This window comes from Xenopus laevis, chromosome 1L (genome assembly GCF_017654675.1).
Source record: "Xenopus laevis strain J_2021 chromosome 1L, Xenopus_laevis_v10.1, whole genome shotgun sequence".
NCBI lineage: Eukaryota > Metazoa > Chordata > Amphibia > Anura > Pipidae > Xenopus > Xenopus laevis.
In genome coordinates this window covers 165,476,104-165,502,450 of record NC_054371.1, presented here as the reverse complement: position 1 = coordinate 165,502,450, position 26,347 = coordinate 165,476,104, and the positions used below count along the sequence as shown (strand labels likewise).

Genomic DNA, 26,347 nt, shown 5'->3' with positions numbered 1-26,347 from the left:
TTTGCTCCTGCATTCCTACAAAATATTCTTTCTTTTTGGGCCCATCCTGGCAACTCAATTATCATTTGGCTTCTTTTTTCAGGAAGTAATTTGACACGGGATGATTTCACAAATTATAAAGTGCACATAGGAAGAGCTCTGAATATGTCATTGGCAAATTACACTTTGTATTCTGCACACCCACCATCAGGGGGAGCTTTGCTCAGTTTTATTCTCAAGGTTCTAGAAGGTAAGGTTGTTGCGCCCTCTGCCTGCATTTTTATATCTGATTTTATATTGTGGGAAATGCTAAAGCTTGCCCCATCAAGGCCAATATTGTCAGATAATATATATGCAAATTTGCTACTAGTAGAACTACAAGGAAGCACACATTAGACAAAAACTATATAGTGTAGTAATTTAATACAAATTATGTATATACAAAAAGGTGTGAATGGGTGAACTTGTGTAATCTCTCCTTTACTGCACACTCTCTCCTTTCCATTCGGTTTACTACTGGTCTATATCTGGTGAGTATGATGATTTACTGGGTGTGCGGTAAAGGAGAGATTACACAAGTGCACAAGTCACTTTAAGTTGGTTTATTGGTCATATTTCACACATCTTTGTAGTTCTACTACTTCTACTACTTCTATGTCAGATTTGGGACTCCTGCACAGAGGGGATGATTCAGGAAGTTGCAATTCACCAATTGGACATTTGATTGTAAAGATCATGGTTTAGCTCTGAACATATGTTTAACTTAAGACATTTCGGGTGTTGGCATGCATTCATCAGTAGCATACCTATGGTCATTCTGTCAGATTATATATATATCATACACAAAAGCCATGAATATCTTGTAAATTATTTCCTTATAAACAGTGAGTTCTGATGTCATAAGTTATAAACGATGAGTAATTGATGTAATTTTTTCACATGACTCACTGAAACTTGTGTATTATAATTAATAAAGTACCCCCAGTTGCAAAATATGAGGATATTAGAAGTTACCTTGGAGTTCCATGACCTGTTTTGGCCTCGTGTTTTTATATGGTCATGAAACTCCTCGGTAACTTATAATATCCTTATATTTTACAAGAGGGGGTACTTTATTCACTATTTATTGTCTTTGAAATTATGACTGAATAAAAAAGGACGCTCCTGTCATGAGGCAAGGCAAGAACTAGTGATGTGTGAGCCGGCCCGAAACCCAAGGTTTGAGCAGGTTTGGGCTGACTTCCACACAACTCATGCAGTCGCGTGCAGGCTGAAGTTTACCATGTTCAAATGCTTGAGACCTTATTATGGCCCGCTTCCGCCTCTAGTCATTCCTTTTCATAGACTGCCCCTTCTGTGATGTCAGGGGCAGAGTGGCAGCGGGTCTATAAATACAGAGGTGTACCGGGTTAGGTTGGATGCGGGCAGAGTCGGACTGGGATACCAGGGGCCCACCAGAAAACCTTAGGTTGAGGGCCCGCTTTCCAAAATGTATACCTCCTCTCCTAACTCAACCACTTTATTCTCCTAGTATCTTTTCTCTACATACTATACTCTATTCTTCCATTATTAAACCTCTTTGTTCCCATAAAGAAATAGGGAATGACCATGAAATAGGCCAAATGGTTAGAAGTAAGAGGCCCACTCACACCTGGGCCCATCGGGAGTTTTCCTGGTATCCCTGTGGGCCAGTCCAACACTGGATGCGGGTGGTGAAGGGGTGGGTTAGGGTTGGGTACAGGTCAACTTTCTGTCTCTAGTGAGAACCTTGCCTCGGGCAGCAGTAATCGGCCAGCTACCGGGGGTGGCAAAAAGCTTCCTCTCTGGTAACTTCAAGAACCACGTTTAATTTTGTTTTATCTAAACAGAAAATCGACTCTTCTAGTGCACAGAGCACAATATAAGCAAGTAGACTAGTACTCAGATACCCTTAGGTAAATATTCCGGTATCCAACACCCTGCTTCCATCCAAAGCCAGCAGTATATGAATTTCAATGTATAGGTGTGGATACAAACAAGCGCAGGAGAATCTGCTGCAAATGGTGCCTTTATTCAAAACACGACATGTTTCGAGCTCTTGCTCTTTATCAAGTGTTGATAAAGAGAGCAAGAGCTCAAAACATGTTGTGTTTTGAATAAAGGCACCATTTGCAGCAGATTCTCCTGCGCTTGTTTGTATCCACACCTATACATTGGAATTCACAGAGCACAATAGCCTCAGGTGGCAACAGCAGCTCCAGAATCACTGCTGCAAATAAACCAGTGTTTTCTTCTATAACTTTGTTGTGAGCTAAGGAGGACCCTAACAATACACTGGACCTCAAAATATGGCGTAAGCTAATAAACCCCCAACAACTAATGCCCTATGGTGTTTTCAAGTTAATCATTTGCCTGTCCCTCGCATAATTACTTTATAGCATAATCAATGTATTTTGAAATCTATAGATTAACACTATATAGCATTATGTAAATATTGGGGAAAGGCTAGGTTTATAGACAATATCAAGTTTAAAATTAAAATAAAACTATGTGGTTTGTGTGGGATCTAAAACCGAGATTATTAAGCAAATTGTTTTATTTCAGGGTATAATTTTTCTGAGAGCTCTATTCAAGATAAAGAGGCACAAATACAGACCTACCATCGTATTGCAGAAACCATGAAATTTACTAATGGCCAGAAGATTAAAATGGCAGATTCTGGGACAAAACAGATGGAAGAGGTTGGTGTTGGAATAATAATCAGCACGTAAGATGACTGAGTGGGTATGTTCAACACTGATGGCAAGTCAACATATGACATGAATGAATGCATGTGGTCATGCTCCCATGTCTTAATTTGATACTTTCTAAAGTACCAGTCTCTCTTTATTTGCATGTAACAATCTTCTTCCTATTTCTTACGTAGCATTATCTTAGTCTCTTTATTCCTATACTTGCAGCTCACCACCAAATTATTGTCGGAGAGATTTGCTCAACAGATCCGGGATCAGATTGATGATTATGGAAATCATTCGCTAAATTATTATTCTGTGAATGCACCGCGTTCAGAGTCCTTCGGCACTTCTCACATCTCTGTCATAAGTCAGGATGGGAGTTCGGTATCCGTCACCAGTTCCATCAATCAAATGTAAGAAAGTGAAGTCAATTCTCATTTGTGCTTGTGGCTTAGGGAGCTTTAATTTTAGCTTATTTTCCTAGGAACCCAAACCTTTTCCTGCCTCGACGTCCATTTTTGGAAGTAAACTCTTAAAGCGCATGTGGGATATTTGACATTTAGTAAGGGACCTGTCAATATATTGCCATTTAATTCAGCACAATCCCCCCTTTGCAATTTACCTATAAAAGCAACTTATCTTTACAGGTATGGGATCCGTTATCCAGAAACCTTTTTTCCAGAAAGCTCCTAATTATGGGAAGGTCATCTCCCATTTTAATCAAATTTTTTAAATGATTTCCTTTTTCTCTGTAATAATAAAACAGTATCTTGTACTTGATCAAAACTAAGATATGATTAGGGAAAAAAAATCATATTTAACACACAAATTCAAAATTCTATGTCCCCCATGAATATGCTTGAATCCAGCAAGTATCTCTATATACTAAAGCAGTCCCTGATATATTGTAAATATTATATGATGGCCTGAGGTCAGTTAGCCTAAAGAACATATCAGTTGCATTTATTCGAGAGAACTGAAGTAACAAATGAAAGTACAGATATGGTATCCGTTATCCAGAAAGCATCTCCCATAGTCTCCATTTTAATCAAATAATTCACATTTCTACAAGTGATTTTCTTTTTCTCTGTAATAACAAAACAGTACATTTAACTTGATCCTAACTAAGATATAATTAATCCTAATTGGAGACAAAACACTGGGTTTAATTAGCATTAGGTCCCATACCTGTACAGCAAAACAGCCTTGGCGATTAGCCAGCTTGTGCATGCCTGGATCGCAGTTATAGCACTGTACATGTTTTACATTCCTACTGTATTTGCCTTCAGTAATCTGTGTTTCATCACCTTCCAGATTTGGTTCCATGGTTTATTCCCCACAAACAGGAATCATATTTAATAACCAGCTGGCAGACTTTTGCTCTGGAGCAAAAGTCATCAGTACAGGTGAGAGCACAGTGAACCTTAAAGGAAAATAAACTATATTAAATCCCAATGTCTGCTGGTGGTCCAGGAGCAATAAGAATCCTAGTGGGACACTGACTGATAAGGACTTTTAATATATGTTTATCAAAATATTCTTACTAAGTTTTGGGGGAACAATAAATGATTTTGCTGTGGGGACCAGTAAAGTCTAGTTACAAGGGCTGACATGAGGGGGTCAGGAGTACTGCAGTCAGGGGCATGGGGGTGGGCATGGTCTGGGTAGATTTTGGACAGAGTCTTGGCATAATATGTTGCTGCTGGCGTGGTCAGAGATTATTGTAGGTGTGTTTACCATTTATTTTCCATTGGGTTCCATTCTTCTTGTTGGCAGGACCCTCTATCCAGGGGCACAAAGGACCAATAGCAGGGTTAATATTTTGGGCCCACTGTTGGGAAGGGTCCTGGTAACTTGGCAGTATTGGGGTTAGTAGCTGATGAAGGCTCTGCTAGTTACCACACTTGTTCTGAGACTGTGACAATTTATATTTAGGGCTGTGGCACAAGCAGTGTTAGTAGGTGGAAACAAAGGTTTCAGACACTTTTCCTCTGAAAAAATGCTAGTAGAGATTATGCCCTGTGTGCAGCGCCGGATTCCACTTTTGGGCGCCCCTAGGCCGCGCGGTCCGACCAGGCGGCCGCGCGGTCCTAGCGCCTGCCTTCCCAGTGCGCCGGCGAAAAAACGCCGGCGCAGCTGGTGCATTTGAACGCCGGCTGGGCGGCATGCCGCCCCTATTTCTTTGCCGCCCTAGGCCCAGGCTTGCCTGTGTGCCACCAGCCCAAGTCTTCTTATGTATTTATTAGCCTTTTTTTCCTACCCTTCTTGAATTTTAAAATGCAGTCTACTTGTTGCCAGGATGACCAAAAAGCTGATTAAATGTGAAGCAGTTTTTAATGATTTAATTTTCCTTACTTCACATTACATTCTGCCCTTTTCTATCTCCCGTCTGTTATTAATACCACTCTGTGGATGCTGTGTAAGTGACACTAGCTACAAGTGGATGGTATCAGAATTTCAGAATAGATGAACACTCTATAAACAATTATTGCTAAATGGTCTACCAGTTGGCCAAGTCTGTACTAAAGGCATATTTCCCAGCTGTCCCTTTTTCAGCGTGACAGTCCCGGTTTGACAGCTCGGCTCGCAGTCCTGCAGTTCCTTCCTGCAGTCCTGACTTTCTCTTTCTGACGCCAGAAAAAGATACAACGTTTCTGATACTTAATTAAAATAAGAAGCTTTTTGGCAGAGAGCCCAGAACAGTCAGCACCTGCACTTGGATACTTTTATAACAATTTAAGATTAGCTAAGAAACAAATTTAAGATAAGCAGGTCTCTTGGGAGAACTGAGACTAGCAAATTAAAAGGCAATTAACTTTCATTAGCAAAACTGATATAATACATAAAACATTGCACTAAAAATCCCAGAATTGTTCATAAACTTTCATAACCTGGCAAATGGGCATGGTAATTAGGGAGTGTGACCATAAAATGGGCATGTCCAAACAATTGCACCGCAGTCCACACAGCACAAATTTTTGTATAAAAGGTATAGAGTATACCTCTCAGAACAACTGCCAAGATGTTATACTGCTCTTCTAGTATAATGTTCAATATACAGGGCAATCATACAAATCCAGTGACTTTTCAGACCTAGTCCTGTCCAGACTATAATATGTAGTGATTTTGTTAGCTTTGGGGTGTATCTCAATGTCTGCGTGCTTTTATATTCCAATATTTTTATTGAGTTTACATAACATAAACAAAGTTGACAGTAGCTTACAGTAGCACATTAAGAGACAGTACAGGTTGAGTCTTCAAATATACCATATAGTCTCCACATGTAGTTACATCAAAATACTCACAAATTTACACATAGCTTATAGTTAAACTGTGAACATCCACTGTTGGTGAACAGAAAGCAAAATACTGACAATCAAATTAACCATTGAACTAGCAGACAAGTCCTGAAAATCCTATAAAAATAGTTACAAGTGAGAGAAGACAGTGGTAACGATTCAAATGCTTAGAAAGGCAGTCGGATAATTATTACCAAATCTATATTCAATCCAAGGGGACCAAACCAACAGGTATTTCTGGTGAGTATCCAGTAAGATGCTAGACATCTTCTCCTGGACCATTATCCAATCAATTATACCCTTCGTGACCTCGATAGAGATATGCTTGGTTTTCCAAGCCTTTGCGATTGTTTGTTTTGCAGCCGTCATTATTAACAGGAAAAGTTGGAATTGGTGTGACGTGAAAGCATCAGGTTTTTTTACATAATAGGGCCGTGCTAGGGTGCTTTGGAATAGGTATATTAAAAATGGAATAAATCATATTATATATTCTTATCCAAAATCTTTGAACTAGAGGACATAGCCACCAAATATGATACATAGTGCCCTTGTGGGTACAACCTCTAAAACATCTATCGTCAGCTGAAGTTCTGCGTGCTTTTAACCGTGTATTATAATCAGGTTATAATCAGGTAAAACAAGTTAGGGGATTCAACTATGCACACATATTTATTTGTCTATAGTTATGCGGTTATGTGCCTTTTCAAATAAAAATATCTTTTCATCCTTATACCTAGGAGATCGCCCTCCATCGTCTATGGCTCCCAGCATCCTCTTGTCCAATGACAAGAAATCTCAGTTGGTTATAGGTGCGTCTGGAGGAAGTTACATCACAAGCGCCACAGCTCTGGTGTGTATTTGTACTTTCAGCTTCCAATGTGGTTAACAACCAGCTATTATACTAGAGCATGGGTTACATTTACTCTAACACTCACTCTAGGGCAACTTGGCTTTACTGGGCCCTGGTGTACCCATAGTCCCTGGAAACATCCAGCTGGGTCAGATACCAGAAGCCAAAGAGGAAGATCCACCCCTTCTCACTCACAATATCAAAGTGTGAAAAAGTGTGCATTTGCCCAGAAACTAGGAAGATCAGGAAGTGTAGGGATTTAAAACCATAGGTTCACATTAACCTTATGGTCTCTACATTAAAGGGGAATTATCGCAAAAACTAAAATTTAATATAAGCTTCAGCATACTGAAATAAGAAATTTTCTAAATACAATCAATTAAAAATTCTGTGCCGTTTTCTGAAATAATCAAGTTTATCTTCACTGTTCCTCTCGCAGCATCTGTTTCTCTTCATTCAGTCTTCATTCATGAGTTGGGTGTCAGATGAATGATCCAATATATCTTATCCTTTACTTAGAAGATGTATTAGAGCTCATTCTATTAAAATCACTAGAAATCCTGTCTCTCTACATGCAGAATTTGTGCAAAAGGCAGTTATTTTGTTAGATTTTGTTTGTACTGGAATCAGTTATTTGAGTGAGCTATAATTCATCTGCTAGGAAAAGAAGCCCCCCCCCCTATAAGATATATTGGATCATTCATCTGACACCCAACTGCTGCATGAGGACAGAATGAGGAGAAACATATGCTGAGAGAGGAATATTAAAGATAAACTTGATTCTTTCAGAAACAATGCAGAATATTTAATTGATTGTATTTAGAAAGCTTCTTACTTCTGTATGAGGAAACTTATATTAAATTTTCATTTTTTCAATAGTTCCCCTTTTACTTTTATTACCTGAAGGCCAACCTCTGTATTTGGGTGTTTCTTTCTTAAGCAGTGGGGGCTACTTAATTAGGTCCATTAAGTCCATTTTATTATGCAGTGAACATGTGTCAGAATAGTGATCATATATTATCAGCTGAACCCTTAACAACAACATTTTAGACATGGGCAAAATGACTCACTTTGAGCAGTTTTTATGCATTCATTTCATATTTTTTGCTTTTTTATGATGTCAAAGTTTACAGCAAAGTGTGGCCCAGGCAACATTCTGTCCTCATGAACTTCATCTGTTTACTTTCAGGCTATTGTGAACACACTTTGGTTTGGAGCCAACCTGGAGAAAGCCATCTCTGATCCCATCCTCCATGTCAAGGAAGATAATAAACTTGTCTTTGAACACACATTCAGTAAGGTCAGTGATACATTTATTTGGTAAGAGAAGAAACTGTTTCATTCAATAAGGTAAGGATTGACTACATTATATAAGGTATAAATACCAGACAATAAATAAATTAATTCATTCATTAAGGACAGTTTTGTGGGTAAGTCTATTATTCAAATCAGTCCATGGTTGCTAGTGTTATTTGGAACCTACCAACCAGATTGCTGAAATTGCAAACTGGAAAGCTGTTGAATAAAAAGCTAAATAACTCAAAAAAACAGAAAATTAAAAAAATTGCAAATTGTCTCTAGGTCTTACTAAATGTTAATTTAAAGGTGAACAACCCCTATAATATAGAATGGTGAACGGTTTAGTTCAGTGAGGTGATGGACGGTTTATTCAATAAGCAAAGGACAGGAGAGGCCATTTAGTGTGATCAAGTGAAGTGAAGGTTGGTTTAATTTATTAAATAAAAACTATACCCCCACAACAACATATACTGTAGTTTATATCATATTAAGTGGCCTATTAAAAGAGCCAAACTGGAATATAAATATCAGTAAATATTGCTCTTTTACATCAGTTACCTTTAGCTACCATTTTGTGCTTTCAGAGGGAGTCACAGACTCCAGCAATCAAAAAGCTATTGCTCTGTGAGTTATAATATTATTGTTACTTTTTATTACTTTTGTTTCTCGTGAAGGCCTCTTATGTTTGTATTAAAGCCTTTTATGAATGCCACAACCTGGTTGCTAAGGTAAACTGGCCTAGGCAATCTAGCTGTTAAAATTCCAAACTAGATATCTGCTAAAAAAAAGCTAATATTACAAAAAACAAAAAAACAAAGACCAATTGGAACTGTCAGAATATCACTGAGATCATACCATTGTTGCTATTGATATTGCGATTATTGCAATAGAATTTGCAAAAATGAAAATTACAGTAATTTTTACTGGCCTACGTTTCTCCAAAAATACCTTGTCATTATAGGTTGGGTATATGCCTTTTACACTTAGTAACAGCACTTTGTTTCTGTGCAGGATGTGCAGGAAGGGCTGCAGAACAGAGGACACCAGACTGATTCTCCAATGTTCTTCAATGTGGTACAAGGAGTGCAGAAAAAGGACACCTGTCTGTTTGCATATTCTGACAAAAGAAAGAAGGGGAAAGCTGCAGGGTATTAGGCTGTACAGAGAGACAAAGCACACCAAAAGAAATATACCAGACTTTTCCCAAATAACTGCAGGTAACATCATGAGCAAGGAATGGGATACAAACTAACGGATGTGAGAAGAGGAGCCTATCCATGAAGTTCACAGAACAAAAATGTTTTGACACATCCATGAATTCACATGACTGATTTGCTATGCTCATATTTCGTTCTTGTCTTCCCATCCTTATTCATTGTATGTATTCTTTTTCTCTCAGTTTTGTTGTCTGGTTATCTGCTTTCAGTGTTGTCTGTCCCATTGGGTTCTGGTTTCCTTTACCTTCTTGAACTCTAACTCTTATGGTTTACTTTTGAATGTAGGACTAGGCTTTCTAGGGCCAAACAGTGAACTTGACATCCAGGTCAACAATAAGATGGAAACAGTATTAAAAAGGCTTAATGTGGCAATAGGAAAGGGCTAATGGTAGTTTACATGGACTGGGGCCCACAGGGAGATCCTCTGGTAAATTTGTAATAACTCTTCGTCTGGCCCCAGCCCGCTCCTGATCCCTTTCTGATCCACCCCTGTCTGCCTCCAAATCCACCCTGTCTGCTTCCAATCCCCTCTTTCAGGTCGACCCTCTATCTGAGCGACTCCATTTACTTGACGTGTCCATAGCGTTACAACTCTGCCCACATTTGCAGCATGACTCCACCCCTGATGTCATTGGTCCGCCCCTTCACAGACATGTCTCTGCCCTGTTCAGTATCAAATAAAACAAAAGGTGGCACCCCTAATCACAATTGATGTAGTGGGCCTTGCACTTTAACACAAATTGGCTCGCAATAGCTCTGAAAAGATGGTAGATGTCATTCCCAGTATTTAATGTGAGAGTGATATATGTTCCAGATTAATTCTAGACGCAACTTTTCAGGGGTCACGCCCCTTTGTCCAGATTAATTCTAGATCACTGTGAGTACCCTGAAGCTACTTCTTGGTTTGAAAGTGGTAAAAGAACCAGGGCTCCTCTAGGTCAATAGGGACAACATTGCTGTTTCACAACAGGAGGCAGGAAGGAGGTAGTGCAACTGTACAGAAGTGCAATCTGCACAGGTTGATACAAGCCATTTAAATGAATGGGATTGTTCATGCAAATGATTGTGAGGAAATGCATGGGCCCTTAATTACAGTTTAGTAAGTAAAAGGTCCCTATTGGCAGCATTATCAGGTGCTGATATGCATTTTAATAATATGGTTTTTCTTGTTCCAGTGGAATATGCAGTGTACCTTTGTGGAAGTAAGGCCGTCAGGAATTCAGCAGTGGCATAATTATAGAACAGCCAATTAAAAATGTGTCAAAGAATTGTTTCAGAGCTGGATACATTGGCAGGAGGGGTACATCTAATGCAAGGTTGATAAAGGGTAAGATGGAGTATAGGTAGGCAATACATTATGGCACTAGAATAAAATAAATGATGACTTGCAGTCTGTATAATAATGGAAAGTACCCAGGGATGGTGTATTTCTTGTACAAAGTAAAACAAGTTGATGGTCCCAGCGTATAAGTTCAGAAAGTGTATCGCTATGAATTCCTAGGAGCCTGTGTCACACTGCCAAAAGTATAAGATACTGGAATAAAGTTGGAATAAACAGCTTCAAAGCAGTATTTTCAAACTGCATGTGTTTCTTTTATTAGCAGTGCAAAACACTACATGTTTCAGGTACAACCCTTTTTCAATTGTAAAAAGGGTTGTACCTGAAACATGTAGTTGCAGATTGATCAAGGGTCGAATTTCGAGGGTTAAAAAACCCTCGAATTCGACCCTCGAAGTAAAATCCTTCAAATTCGAATATCGAATTCGAAGGATTTTAGCGCAAAATGTTCGATCGAACAATCGAATAAAAATCGTTTGATTAAATCCTTCGAATCGAACTTAGAAAAGTGCTCTGGAAGGTCCCCATAGGCTAAAATTGAAGTATTATGAAGTCGAATTTTTTTTTAAAGAGACAGTACTTCGATTATCAAATGGTCGAATAGTCGAACAATTTTTACTTCGAATCATTCGATTCGATCGAATTTGAACTAATCTGACCAATTCGATGGTCGAAGTACCCAAAAAATTACTTCGAAATTCGAATATTTTTTTATTCAAATTATTCACTCGAGCTTAGTAAATCTGCCCCGTTTGAAAATACTGCTTTGAAGCTGTTTATTCCAACTTTATTACAGTGTCTTATTTCTTGTATAAAAGAGGGATGACCCGGGGTGTAAAAAGTAGGTAATTTTATTCACTATTTACTTAAAGGAACCTGACAGATTGAAACCCTACTGAATGTGACCATTTTTTCTGTCCTTGTCTGTATATCTTTTTGTTCATTAATATTTGTGTGTTTGCATCTGACAGTCTGTAGTGTATGTCAAGTGGTGCCTGCCTGTGTCTGGTTTTCTGTGAGTAAATATATATTTTTTTTATAACTTTCAAGTGTTTTGGCTCAAATACGCACATCTCATAAGAACTGTCACCTCTCTACCTGGCAGATATAAAGATAAATCTGATGTTTACCTAAAAACTTGAAACCTATAAACATAGGCAACATTCTGCTCTGTATCAGAGCTGCATATCAGGCAGTAGACATCCTTGAGTATGTGAAAGAAAGAGAACTGAGAATATGAATGGAATGACAGAGGTTGCATGTAAAACCCTGATCAGTACAAACTTGCCAAGCAGGGTGCTTACATGCAGCATAAACCCCAGCCAAGACACCACTTTCACTCCCCTTTTACCTTTTACTGTGTAATGCTGATCTTCGCCCTTTTGGATAGCTCATGGACGCCTCCACGCTTGCAACTTTTTTTTATGACTATTTACCCATGTTATTGCACATTTATAAGTAAGCTATGAAATTGTGACTTTTTTTTCCAAAGAATTGCTTATATTACATGCACTTTTTATAATTGTATAATCAATAAATGTATATTTTACACTATGTTTTCCTAGAAGTTCATTTTTTATATTTCTTTATGGTTTATTTCTTTATGGTTTGTGTTGTTCCATAGTTCACAGTTCTTACTAGTGAATTACCTGTAAATATGTCTTATTTGCACCTTTGCACCACATTTCATTACAGAGGGTCACCTTTAGAGCTCTTCCATATCACTAATTAGAGGTGCAACTGGGGGGGGTTCTCCTATAACGAATCCTGCCTAGAGACCCAGTTGGATAAAATATACTATATATAATAAATACTATATGTAATGCAGGGTGCAAACTGCAGGGCTGGTGCACCATAGTGTGAAAAGCAATTGTAAGATTAAGAAATATGGAACCTAGGAATGAAACCAGAATGTTGTTATAATGCCACCATGCTTGATTGGCTATACCATTATTTTACATAAGCTCCTCTCAAACATAACTCTCTATCACTGGACTTAGAGGCAATTATCTGGCGAGCTCTGTTTGCATTCGTTCAAGTCTGCCAATAACTCTTGTCCTAACTAACTTCATTGTCAGACAGCAGTTAATGGGGTGGTATTTTCTGGAGGGGGCACACAGATTGCAACCCTTCCATGACCTTGACGGCTGACATTTATATTCCCAAATTCATCCTGATCTCACTATTTGATCTGGTCCCAGATCAAAATGCTTTGAGGTGCAAACGAATGATCCTCTTAGACCAAACACTTATAGGCATGTTAGTTTGACATCAGTGGTAGAAAAGCCTTTGGAGGGGTAATAAGGGATGAGATACTTCAATACATTGTAAATCACAATACTACAAGTTCGTGCCTGAATGATGTTTATGCATAATAGATCTTTCCACACTAATTGAATTGCCTTCTATAAGCCGATGAGGAGAAACCTAGACTCTGGGGTGGCAGGTGATGTGACTACTTAAGACTTTGCTAAAATATTTGATACAGTACCATACAGACAGTTACTGGTTAAATTAAGAACTATTGGTCTGTAACATGATGGGGGAGGATAGATTACAAAGAGTGGTGATAAATGGAACATTTTCTAATTTTTGACTAGTTCTAATTTTTGACTAGTGATGTTAATCGAGTACCAAACGGGTCTGGGTACGTGGTACGTTGCTTTTTTATTTATTCATAAATAACCTCTAGGCTGACATTGTAAGTTCTGTCTCTATTTTTTCTGATGATAGTAAATTATACAAAATTATGAGTTCCACTTTGCAGAGCGTTTTGACTAAATTGGAGACCTGGGCAGCAAACTGACAAATGAGGTTCAAATGTTGATACATGCAAGGTTATGCACTTTTGTAGAAAATACTAATAGTAGTACCTGTACACTAAATAGTACAATCTTAAGAGCCTGCCTTAACTGAGAAGGATTTTTGTGGATAGCAAACTGTGTAACTATAAGCAGTATCAATCAACACATACTAACGTAAATAATGTGCTGTCTTGCCAAACTGCACTGCAGCTGAGCTGCAAAGAGGTGCAACTAAGCTGATAAAAGTAAAAAAGGTGCTTGCAACATGCAAGTTATTTACAAGTACATTAGAGGACATTATAGACTGTAATGGTTTTATTCTGTAATGCTTGTTTATTACTTAACACACTTGGGCTCATTTATAAACAGTGGGCAAATTTGCACCTGGGCAGTAACCCTTAGCAACCAATCAGTGATTAGCTTTTTTCAGCCAGCTGCAGGTTGAGCAGTGAAATCAATCATCTGATTGGTTGCCATGGGTTACTGCCCCGGAGCAAATTTGCCCACTGTTTATAAATGAGCTCCAAGGTGTTAAAATTTCCAGTATTGTGTTTTACACATGGCTTCCACATCAATATCACATAATTATCGTTTTTCCATTATTTCTTGTTGTCCTATCAATGCCATACTTGTGCTGATGATTGATTATTTGTGATATTACTGAAGTGAAATTCCACATGATGCATTTTGTGGAGTTTTGTTTTGGCGTCTTTCCCTGGGCATACTCTTATATATGCTTATCCCTGTTAGAAAAGAATCAGAGGTTATCCCAGTGCATGTTACTTAATGCAGGGGGGTCTATTGTTGCTTAGCAATGGGATGTCATGTTTGACCTGTTACCCTGTGTGATTTTCTTTTCTCTTCCTGTTTATGCTCTCTATGAAAAGTTCCTGTTACACACGTTATGCTGAAGTGTTAAAGGAACAGTTCAGTGTGAAAATAAAAACTGGTAAATAGGTTGTGCAAAATAAAAAATTTTTCTAATATAGTTAGTTAGCCAAATATGTAATGTATAAAGGCTGGAGTGAACAGATGTGTAATAAAACAGCCAGAATCCAACTTCCTGCTTTTCAGCTCTATAACTCTGAGTTAGTCAGCGAATTGAAGGGGGGCCACATGGTACATTTCTGTTCAGTGAGTTTGTAATTGATCCTCAGCATTCAGCTCAGATTCAAAAGAAACAGATATGACCCATTTGGCCCCCCCTCAAGTCTCTGATTGGTTACTGCCTGGTAGCCAGTATAACCAGTCAGTGTAAACCAAGAGAGCTGAAAAGCAGGAAGTAGTGTTCAGACTGACATGTTATACTTAAAATCACTCCAGCCTTTATACATTACATTTTTGGCTAACTAACTTTATTAGAAACATTTTTATTTTGCACAGTCTATCTATTTACCCAGTTTTTATTTTTACACTGAACAATTCCTTTAATGCTGAGTTCTATAAAGCAACTTTTAACACAGAAGTTGGTGTGTCTGTCCTAGGGATGCACCGAATCCAGGATTTGGTTCGGGATTAGGCCAGGATTCGGCCTTTTTCAGCAGGATTCGGATTCGGCCAAATCCTTCTGGCCAGCCGAACCGAATCCTAATTTGCATATGCAAATTTAGGGCACAGAGGGAAATCGCGTGACTTTTTGTCGCAAAACAAGGAAGTAAAAAATGTTTTCCCCCTCCCACCCCTAATTAGCATATGCAAATTAGGGTTCGGATTCGGGGGTTCGGCCGAATCCAAAATAGTGGATTTGGTGCATCCCTAGTCCTCACTTACAGAGAAGCTTCACATGCAGTTCAGATCAGCTCTCTGCTCACAATCCCAGTGTTGCCTATTGTAAACACTGGGTCAAACGCATAGGTAGAGGCATTTTAGGATGCTAATGTCTACAATAAGCACAATTAATTGGTCTTACGTGACATTTCCAGGCATTTGTGCTCTACTTGACGCCAAATAAACAACAGGCAGGAGTATAAGATAAAAGAAACATTTATTAGAGATATAATTTATTAATTTCTAGGACGGAGACATTGCAACATCTTCCATGCTAATCATACATTGAGCAGGAAAATGGCTTTGATTAATGGACAAAGCAAAAATTGCCTTCCTATAAGGGATGGAGTGCCCTCAAGCACAGTTGCAATGGACCGTTCTCTCTATAGTCTGCAGAAGGCACAAATTAGGCATCATGAGATGGAATTCATTTTGATGTATAGTTTAAAACTACAGCTGCTCATGATATGTCAGTCTGGGAACGCAATAGTTTTACCAGGGCTTCGACTGTGTGACCTGTGCAAGGCAATGGCACTCTATAATGTTCACATATAGGAGTCTCCACAATGTGCTTTTGTTTTATTTATTACTATGCTGAAGAAATATGTTGTCTGATGCAGGAGGAGAGCAGCACTTCATCTTTGGTAGACTGCCATGATCCATAAGTACTCAACTGAATCTGGTCCCTGAGTGAAGAGTTCTTGAAACAGTTCATCATCGTCATGGACAGCTAGATCGACTCAGTAGTCCACAAGGTGGTTTCAGTTTAATAGCCAGCTGGGTAACCCCCTTTTCGTGAGTCTGAAGCTGCAGCCCATTTGCCATCACTGTGCAAAACTGCCTGAACTACCGATCCAAAGGCATAGGTCTCAAAACTTACATTATGGTTCCGCTTCACTAGCTCCTGTACTGCGGCCTGCAATGCAAAGGAATGTGATGAAGAAAACAATGAAAGGTGTGTATTCATGGCTGAACAATTCACTACATGAGATATAAAACTATTATTGCAGGTGAGGAGGATGATAAGGGATAATGTATCTATATGATCTTAAATTATTAGATGCCAAAGAGTAGATTTGTGATATATAAAAGCTGTACAAGGAACTATAGAACCCCAATATGGCATCCTTATATTTTATAGCAGGGAATTTATGATATTTGTATGGGTTTCTATACAGTATAGTAGAGGTATGGGACCTGTTGTCCAGAATGCTTTGGACCTGGGGTTTTCCAGATAAGGGGTGTTTACTAAAAAGTAATGGAAACATTAATTAAACCAATTAGGATGGTTTGCCTCCAATAAGGATTAATGTTGGGATCAAGTACAAGGTACTGTTTTATAATTTGAGAGAAAAAGAAAATCCTTTTTAAAAACTTAAATTATTTTATAATAATTGAGTCTATGGTAGATGGCCTTCCTGTAATTCAGAGCTTCCTGGATAACAAGTTTCTGGATATCAGATCCCATACCTGTACTCCGTTTGTAGTTTCTGCTTTCTTTGCCTCGTTTATTTGAAAGTATCAGGGCGTGTTTGGGTATTGGCTAGTCAATATCTAACATTGGAGAGAGATAAATATATCATAAACACTGACCTGATTAATCGTTTTCTCCAGTGTTGAGTTACCAGGGAAAAGTTGGTTGTGTAGTCGAGGCGCCTCCACTGCCTTCTTAACATCATAACCAAACCAGATTGTGTTCATAATGGCCTGCAATGAAGCTTAATATGAAGCCCAGGCAGCAGGTCCCCCACATTCACTGATTTAAGCATGCCTGAATCCTCTTTTCTACATAAAACCAATAAGGCTTTTTCTGTGATCAGTGTGAGCTAGTCATTTGATATTTCTCTACATATTAAATCCATAGATTACTACCTGCGAAGCTAGTTTATCTGTAAATGGATCCCTGTGTGAAAAATACATGTGGGCACCTCTCATGAGAACAATGGTACATTTATCTCTTTCACTGCAAATTTAACAAAAGACTAACATTTCTTTTTTTTCTTTATGAAAAGCTGTAGCCACTGAATTGGGAATATTGAATAACACCCATCACTTTAATGCTTGGGCAACAGGTAACACCTTTTATTATTCAATGTCAAAAGGCAGGCGTACAGGAAGGAATTATATTTAGGTGCTAGCGTGAGGTGTTTCCAAGCTGTTGTGTTTATTTACTACAGAGCCAGAACAGCTACTAGCAGCTAAAAATAAAATGTAAAGTCCCTTTGTGGTTGCCTGTCTCTAGTGAATAGTGCTGGCCGTTTCTCCAGTGATATTATTATGAGCTCTGGTCATTGATGCCTCTAACATAATCTGTTCATACTGTCAGATAACAGTTGTTACTACCTAATAGCCTGAAGTAATAGTGTACTGAAGTTGTAGTTCACACTGAAAAAAACAAGAAGCAGCAGCTTAGGGGACTGACCCACTATAAACAGTATGGGGACATATGCTTTTAAACTATAACTTATCTAAGGGGTATATAATGCTTTCCTAGTCCCAAAAATTGCCATTAGCAAATAGCAGTTCCACCCACTGTGCACTTGTACCTTTTACATCAGCAGTGATGGATTTGTTTTCAATATTGATTCCTTTATATCCTGCTTTACTGTCTTAAAGATGATTCCCAGATAAGGGCCAAAATTATACACGTATTCTGCCTACCATCATTGTGCTGCAGAGATATGCCTTTTATGTTACATTGTTGAATTCCTACTATACATATTTACTAAAGGGAAAATTTGGAGTAGTTTCACCAAAAATTACCAATTTACTAAACAGAGATTGCACCGAGTTTTGGAGAGTTAACTTTGCACTGGTGAAAATTCTCTTTGAATTGGTCGCTCTTCTCCAGGTGAACTTTCTCCAGTGAAAATTCTCCGATCTATTTAACGAATTTGTACCAATAGAAATATTTACAGGTTAGAGCTGGCAAAATACCATTATAAAGAGAGAGCTGCCACTTTTGAATCCTCATCACCCTTTCCATGCTTATTTTCCACATACCTCATTTCTTCGTGGTGGAAATTCTCCAAAAAAATTTGTATTATATGGGAAAAAGTATATAATGCCAAATTTTCACAGAGAATTTATGTCCGGAGGAAATTCACCACATTTCTCTTGAAAAGGTGTATTTACTATTTTTAGTAAATATGAGAAGTGTTGTGAAGATACACCTGGCGAATTGAGATTAACTTTGGTCAAGTTAGATGAAGAAAAAATTTACACTTTAGTAAATGTGCCCTTATGTATGATGTCCTGCTCTGCACTCCAGAGTTTACTGTTGGAAGATAAATTGCCTTTTGCACCTATTTTGATATACATTACTCTAGCCCCCTCTGGAGGCCACTTCATTGTAGTGGAGGCCCTGGATCCAACTTTCTGAGTTTAATTGTTGTGAATGATTATCGCCTCAGTTCTTGTTAGAGAGGATTGGAATGAAGATGATGATTTCAGGATTGTATATTCCTTTCTTGTACCTTAAAGGTGCATGATTAGGAACTTCAGCCTTAGATAATGCTAGACAGCAACAAAGCTGTGTGATTGCATATTGTTAATGATGCACTAAATGTACTGATGCCTTAACGTCCCATTTTTACATTTCCCACAAGTTTGCTATCCTTGCTATGACCCTGCATTATGTCTAGAAATGTGGCTCTCCATGTGTCTCTCCATGTACTGCTGAGTTATATCTCCAACCATTCTGAGAATGAGTTTGAGAATGAATCAGTTTATGAGCAATAGTTTATTCCAACCATGCATTTCTATCAGCCGTTGTTAATACTTACCAGCGCTGTTGATGTTGTTATTTTTGGGCCTCCAGAACCTCCAACCACTAGGTGTACCTTTTTGTTTTTGTCCAGAAGAATTGAAGGGCACATGGAAGAAAGGGGTCGCTTCCCTGAAACATACACATCGGTTTAGCACAGGCATGTCCAAAGTGCAGCCCGGGGGCCAAATGCGGCCCGTTTTCAAATTTACACCGGCCATCAGCCTCCATCATGAAATTATTAATAATGTGGCCCGCCAGCACAGTGCAATCAGGAATCGCCTAGCCTTAATATTTGGGCACATTAGTGAAATGATCTGCCCCATGGTCTATACTGCTGCCTGTGTGTTCTCACCAAATCTGGCCCTCATTGCTATAAATTTGGACACCCCCCATTTAAAATGTTATTCCTTCCTAGATGTCAATTGTTAGCGCATATCTGCCTGTGTTGTTACTATAAACTGTATGCTAATATGTGTATGTATGTGTCTGCCTGGAAATAGCAAAGAAAAAATATCTTATGATTTAAGCTATAGCTCATTGTTATAAATGAACAAACACATGTAGCCATTGAATGACAGTACCTGGTTTGATGAAATTTGCTGGTGAAGGTGGGATGCCAAAGCCACTATTTATAAGAGGGGAGCTAAAATCATCCATTTCATCATTATAAATGATTCCTGTCACGTTGGAAATAACCTTAGAACCAAAGCTGGAAAAGAATACAGGGAGAACTTTCAAAAACTAACATAGATTAGTAAATCAAAATAAATGGGGAGGGGGATGGGAATCTAGAATCAATAGATTGGAAAGTCTAAATGAATTATATAGACTGGAAAATGAAACTGAATGGGACAGAATGGCAAATCGAATTGGATGGGATAAACTGGCAAATCTAACTAGAGGGGACAGAGCAATAGATGTAATTGGTACTGGTGGTTGGAGACCTGTACTCTTAAAAGAACGATTATATTATTGTAAAGCCAATACAAAGAAAGTCAGATGAATAAACACTTTCTAAGCTTATCACTACGTTGTCGCAATGAAGACTAGAGCTACCCGTAAAATAGCTCAGGTCTTTAATACAGGAAGTTGCCCTTCCTTACCTTGTTTTTATAAAAGTGCTTTATATAGCCTGATTTACTTTACAGTACTGTATAGTAGGGATGGGCGAATTTTTTCGCCTCGTTTCGCCGAAAAAATGACGCCCATAGACTTTAATGGGCGTCTGCGACATTTCGCCGGCGGCGAATTTTTGGCGAGGGTCAAATTCGCCCATCCCTGCTGTATAGCTATTATGGGTTTTAAAAAGGCAACTATATCCCCCCAGTCAACTGTCTTTCCCCCTTTGATAAATACAGTATACCAATATTAAAGCAACATAGAAGCAAGACTTATGAAAAGTTGTGTACAGGTAGCAGTCCTGGTAAGCAGGTTTGTGCCATTATTTTTACCCCTTAAGTTGATAAAAATAAGAATTTTTCAAGAGATCACAAAAGAAGATCAATATCATATTCCCTTTAAAATATCAATATCTGAAGGATCTTACTAGCGATTAATGGTACTAGTTGCAGATACAGCACTGCCATCTTCAGCTACAATTGATAGGTGGGCCGTGCCATGTGGATCTTGTATGAAGTAAGTTGGTTCATAATAGTCAGGCGGTTGAGTAGTATTATCTGTGATCTTCCGTCTCAGCTCTTCCGCATAATAAACTGAGGTCAAGTTCTTTATCACCTGTAAAGTGGATACATCTATTAAGGCTGTGATGAACTGGGAAAATACAGTATCGAACTTCTGGGAAAACTTCAGGAGTCCCCAGTTTGATATTTGACAACTTTGCCCTAAGGGCTGTTTATATTGAAACTTATGAAACACCGAGGAAAAATAAGACATGATTAATTCAATATCAAAATCGAAAAACATATGGAAATACATTTTTAAAGATTTTATATATTTTATATATATTAAGTGGGCACTAAACCTGTTCCCCTTTTGGTATGTCCTCTACTTAGAAAGCAATGCTCTTAACATAAGTTGTGCACTGGTCTATGCGGACACATCTAGGCAACACAACAAATTGAGAAACTTTGTATACACACATATAATTCATACTTGCTCAGACAAACCTGTGTCACTGTGCATACAGGGAATACACAGGGTTTTACCGGTACACACAAAGAAATTTTTTTTTTCTATACAGATGACCTTCTAGAAACTAGAGAGAACATTAACAGAAAGTGATGGAAAGTGAAAGGTGAGTTACCTCGTTCATGTTCTCATACAAGGGATCTCCTAATAATGTTCTCTTTGCATAAGCAAAACGGAAGGCTTCTAAAATACGGTGATAGGTCAACCCAAGTTTCTCCACTGTAGCTACACTTTGGCTTGAAAAATTATAACCTGAAAGCATTAAAAAATGGCAATAGGTATGTAAACTCCACAAACCGGACAGAAAACTGCAGAGGGTTTTTAGCCAAAAGAAAATGGTTCTCTTCAGCTACACAGAAGGCAGCTGTCTGCTTTAGGGGTTGTACAGGGAATTGTAGCCCAACAACTGCTTTGTATTTGGACTTACCTTTTAAGATGTTCATGATAAGGCCAAGGACAGGCCCGCTTAGGGGTGCATTGGGACTGACCAGGGTAAAGTCTCCCAGTGAGAATTGGAGGGGTTCATCCTGGAAGTCCACAGTATAATTACGTAGATCTTCTTCTGTGATAATACCTCCTACAGCACACAGAAAAGAATAAATCAGGTGAACAAAGTATAATTCATCAATTCTATTTCTCTCTTACAACAACCATCCAGTTCTCCAATTTGCTGTCCCTAGTTCTCCCTTTATACTCACCTGCATCCTGGATGTCCCTCACTATCTGCTTAGACAGAGGACCTGTGTAGAAAACATCAGGACCTTCATCTGCCAAGGTCTGTAGAGTGTTTGCTAATTTTGGCATCTTTACCATATCTCCCATCTGCAGCACACGGCCATCTGTCCTGCAGAACACCTCACTGTGGGAGAAAGGGAAGGGAAAGAGTTGGCTTAAGTAGACTCAATTAATATTTTTTAGATATAAAAATTACTTTTCTTTTGCAAGGAGCTAACACGTGTTACATGGTTTAACATTAATGGGCTATTTTATTGATGTTATTCTGCTGGGCAAAACAAGGGTATTCCTACGTTTGAGAAATGCTTAGTACAAAAGCTGTTGGATAAAAAACATGCAAGCATTTGACAATTTTTCGTGCTAATTTTGCTACTGCTTTGTAAAAGAATATTTCATGAGATGTACTCATCATAACAATATTATTTTTACCCATTCATGTGAAACACCCAAAGCTTTCCATGCAGAATAATTAATTCCAAAATGTTTAACTGACCATTAAAATATATCCTTATAAATGGTGTGTAGTGAAGTCAGTTATCATTTTTTGGTGTGCCTATTAATTGGAAAATATTTGTTATATGCTCAAAGTAGTATACTGGGCTCCTATGCAATTTGCCATGTACAACATATTCTCCCCTTAAAGGTCCCCATAGACGCAAAGATTTTTCTTGCCGAATGACCGATTTTAGCGAAGTCCGACAAATTCGAATGATCGTACATCTTACGATTTTTCGGCCGACATCTGTCAGAAAATTGATCGGCCAGGTTAAAAAATCTTTATCGGTCCCAGTGCAATCTATCTATGTTTGCAGGGACAAGCAGGCAGCTCCCCTTTGTTTTCCTGGCAAATGGTCTTTTTAGTTGATGGACAATTCGTACGATCGTGCGATCGTTTTCGAGATAATTATGGTCTCACGATGACGATCGGATCTTTTAAAAATCTTTACATCTATGGCCAGCTTTAGTCTTTCTTCAAAGATCTTTGCTTGATCCCACTGAAAATTAGCCTTTGGAATAGGATGACACTGATGTCAATCAAGTGGTGCTCGATAATTTAGAAAAGTCGTGGAATTAAGATGAAACAAATACTTAAGGGTTCTGAGACCAAGGCAAGCAAAATAAAAGCAAACAAAGGGTCAACACTTATAGAAGCGACTGCCAGGGCAAGTTTGGTGCAGGCTTTGTAGTAACTATTTTACAATGCAACATTTATAGTGCATCCACAGACATTGGGGGATCATAAATGAAGCTGCAAACTACATCAAAATATCTAGATATATTACATGTCAAAATATGTTGCCATCATTACAAATAGGCAGGAAATCAAAATGGAAGGCAAGAAAGGAAGACTGGGCAAGAAAAGAGTAGGAGTGGAAGTATATATTTGTGTAAGAAAAAGTACATTTGTTTTTACCAGAGTAATGGATTACGCTCAATGTCCTCCCTGCTTCGATTCAGCCCTTGTTCGAGTCCCAAGCCCACAGGAAACCCCTCCCGTGCCAATTTAATGCTTGGTTCAAATAACCGTTTCCACGGAAGCTTGCCATGACGCTTGTGTGCCAACTGGTATCCTCGTATCTCCCCAGGCACTGCTATTGACAAACCGCCTACAAAGGGAATACAAGAATGAAAAAGGTCAAAAGGTAAAATAAAAAAAGTAATGTCTACATGCCATAAGATGTAACTAGTACTGGTATTACCCACAATCACAGACTTATGACATAGTACACTCCTTTTGCACAGCTGGTTGCCTAGAACAGATGGCAATGTTGCTGAGTACTGATACTAACTAAAGAAACTTGCGGTCTTTCCAGGTTGGGCCTTAAATTACCTCCTTTGTCTTCAGTGCACATGTTAAAAAGCACGCAAACTTGAAAAAACCCTCTCAGTCTAGGATACTTCAAAGTTTAAAGGGGGCATGCCTGCTTTGATGTATATTGCACTCAGCACAAGCTATATGATGCCAGTTGTAAAAGCATGGTAGATCAAATTTACACAAGGGATTTTACATAGCATCTTGTGCCCATAGAGGCTTCCTCTTGAATCATGTGTTAAAAAGAGGAATGCAACAGGACATCCATAAGACCATCTGGGGGGCAAAAAAATTGAGTTTTCTGTTACAGCACATATCCAGCGCTAAAAAATGATCTGACTATGTTGTGACTCCTAAAGAAATATCAAGTCCTACCTATCAACATGCGTGGGAGTCACAGGATTATGCGACTCTATAGAGATGATAGAAGATTTTATTAGATACACAAACAAATCAGTCTGTAGTAATCTCTGGCTCTAAGTATATATTGGTATATGTGCTGCTAACTTGAAAACTTAATTACAGGAGAAGATACTAAGGCCGGTATAGTGTAAACTGCATAACTAGCCTGTATCCAGGAAACGGTACCAGTAATGAAACATATTATATGATGGCAGTTAGAGCCTTGACTTTGCTCACCATTTTGGGATAACTGACTGTTATTTCCAAACATTCTCTCTGTTGCAGCAAGTGGAGCCTTTTCCCGAGCATTTATAACCTCAACTTTTTCTGCAAGGAAAAAAAAAGAGGAATTTAGAAAACTATTTAGCTTCATTGCAGCGTTTGGTATTGCAGATGATCCATGAGGCCCTTACAACTGTTATATGTATTATCATTAATAAAGAGCCAACATATTCCACAGCACTCTACAATAAATGGGTTTACACACTGAACTTTTTTAACCAGGCCACATGCAGCAACAACCTGCAACCAAAACAAGTGATAAAGAGGGACCTGCCCACAAAAGCTTACAATCTAATATTAGAAGGGGCTAAGACACATCAGTTTGTAAATCTAACTAAAACACTTTTGCAGTTGGTGGTTATGTTTGCACCAGCATGGACTTGCCTGAAAGATGCTTTGGGTGGGCTATAAAAACAACAGGAATTTCCCTGTATTTAACAGGCACAAACCTCATCCCTTATATGGGTGAAATCATTCAGTCATAAAGGACACATTCCTTCCTTCCACAGTTCCTGTATTTGCAGACCTGTCTGATTGTTATTTTTCACTTATTCTAAGACATTTTTGGTTTTTACAGTTACTGTTTACCTAAAGAATTATTATCCGTTGCACTTTGATGTGTCTCTGCCTTTTATTTACCTACAGCGAAGTGTAGGACAATATTTAAGCTGCTTTCTCTCCTAAGAAGGAAGTGTCATTGGGCAAGATACTGTATGTTTGACTAAATTACTAAAGATATTTCTCAAGTGATTAAGAAGGCCATTGTTCATTAAACATCCTCATACTCATATCTCTAAATCGCCCAGAGTTTCGATTTAGCAATAGGTTGGGCATATACCGCCAGCAATTTCAAGACAAACGTGCATTTGGAGTGTGGTGATTCAAATGCATCTTGTGATCTGAAGGGGAGATATGAGTATGGATACTACTACAGAGCTTCTAAACAGTCTCCTGCACCAACCCCCCAATAAATACAGCTGGGACAGACATGAAAGGGAACAAGGGTGCTGTGGATAAAGATTAAGGTTATGACAGGGACGCATCTGGAAAACCACTTTGTTTTATGGGCTTTATGCAAGCACGGCACACGGGGCTACTTGAGACATTGTGATAGTGATATGCATTTGTAGGAGTTTTTGTGTTTGGGAGGGAAAACTGAAACTGCCATTATACTGTATATGCAGTTGAATAAAGGGGTGGCTCACCTTTAAGTTAACTTTTAGTATGTTATAGAATGGTCAATTCTGAACAACTTTTTCATTTGGTTTTCATTATTCACAGGCCCAACCACACCTACATTGGTAAAAAAAAATTGGGGATGCACAATCCCCATTGCTCCAGTCCCGATGATGAAAATGTATACGAATAAAGGGGAGGGGACAGAGGGGACGAAAGGCAGTGGGCCTAGGGGCTCCCGCTATGTAAATCCGGGCCTGCTTATTAATTTTTTATTGTTTTTGAATAATTTACCTTCTTCTAAATCTTTCTTGTGTTCAAATGGGGGTCAGTGACCCCATCTAAAAACAAATGCTCTGTAATGCTATAAATCTGTTGTTATTGCTGCTTTTTATTACTCAGCGTTCTATTCAGGCCCTCTCCTATTCATATTCCATTCTTTTATTCAAATCAGTGCACGGTTGCTAGGGTAATACGGACCATGGCAACCAGATTGTAGGAATTGCAAACTGCAGAGCTACTGAAAAAAAAAGCTAAATAACTCAAAAACCACAAATAATAAAACATGAAAACCAAGTGCAATTTGTTAATAGTTAAGTCAAAGGTGAACAACCCCTTTAAGGAGATAGAGAGAGAGATTCACACTTTTCCTGTAGCATAACTGGAAACTGGGTACTATGTCATAGGCAGGCTGTCACTTCCCTTGGCAGCGTTGCAGCACCTTTTGGTGGGGAAGGGGTTAAAGGAGACAACA

General features: G+C 38.6%; 2 protein-coding genes across 4 annotated transcripts in view; one reads left to right on the top strand and one right to left on the bottom strand.

The window, feature by feature from the left end:
- The window catches only part of ggt5.L (gamma-glutamyltransferase 5 L homeolog), a 29,082-nt gene extending 17,954 nt beyond the window's left edge, over nt 1-11,128 (top strand). Inside the window, exons 6-12 of the mRNA XM_018261828.2 lie at nt 83-229; nt 2,563-2,699; nt 2,919-3,106; nt 4,008-4,099; nt 6,730-6,842; nt 8,032-8,142; nt 9,153-11,128. Coding sequence (XP_018117317.1) covers nt 83-229; nt 2,563-2,699; nt 2,919-3,106; nt 4,008-4,099; nt 6,730-6,842; nt 8,032-8,142; nt 9,153-9,296 — 932 coding nt within the window. The 3' untranslated portion in view covers nt 9,297-11,128. The remainder of the gene's footprint in view (nt 1-82; nt 230-2,562; nt 2,700-2,918; nt 3,107-4,007; nt 4,100-6,729; nt 6,843-8,031; nt 8,143-9,152) is intronic.
- A 4,340-nt stretch (nt 11,129-15,468) lies between these two features.
- Nucleotides 15,469-26,347, bottom strand: part of ggt1.L (gamma-glutamyltransferase 1 L homeolog) — a 53,056-nt gene continuing 42,177 nt past the window's right edge. For all 3 annotated transcript variants that reach the window (XM_018250557.2, NM_001096363.1, XM_018250563.2), the window contains 10 exon segments: nt 24,373-24,462; nt 23,335-23,527; nt 21,884-22,044; nt 21,613-21,762; nt 21,301-21,437; nt 20,584-20,771; nt 19,619-19,746; nt 19,054-19,166; nt 16,862-16,975; nt 15,469-16,184 (listed from right to left, as the gene is read on the bottom strand). In XM_018250557.2, the coding sequence (XP_018106046.1) occupies nt 16,035-16,184; nt 16,862-16,975; nt 19,054-19,166; nt 19,619-19,746; nt 20,584-20,771; nt 21,301-21,437; nt 21,613-21,762; nt 21,884-22,044; nt 23,335-23,527; nt 24,373-24,462 (1,424 nt within the window). In that variant the 3' untranslated portion in view covers nt 15,469-16,034.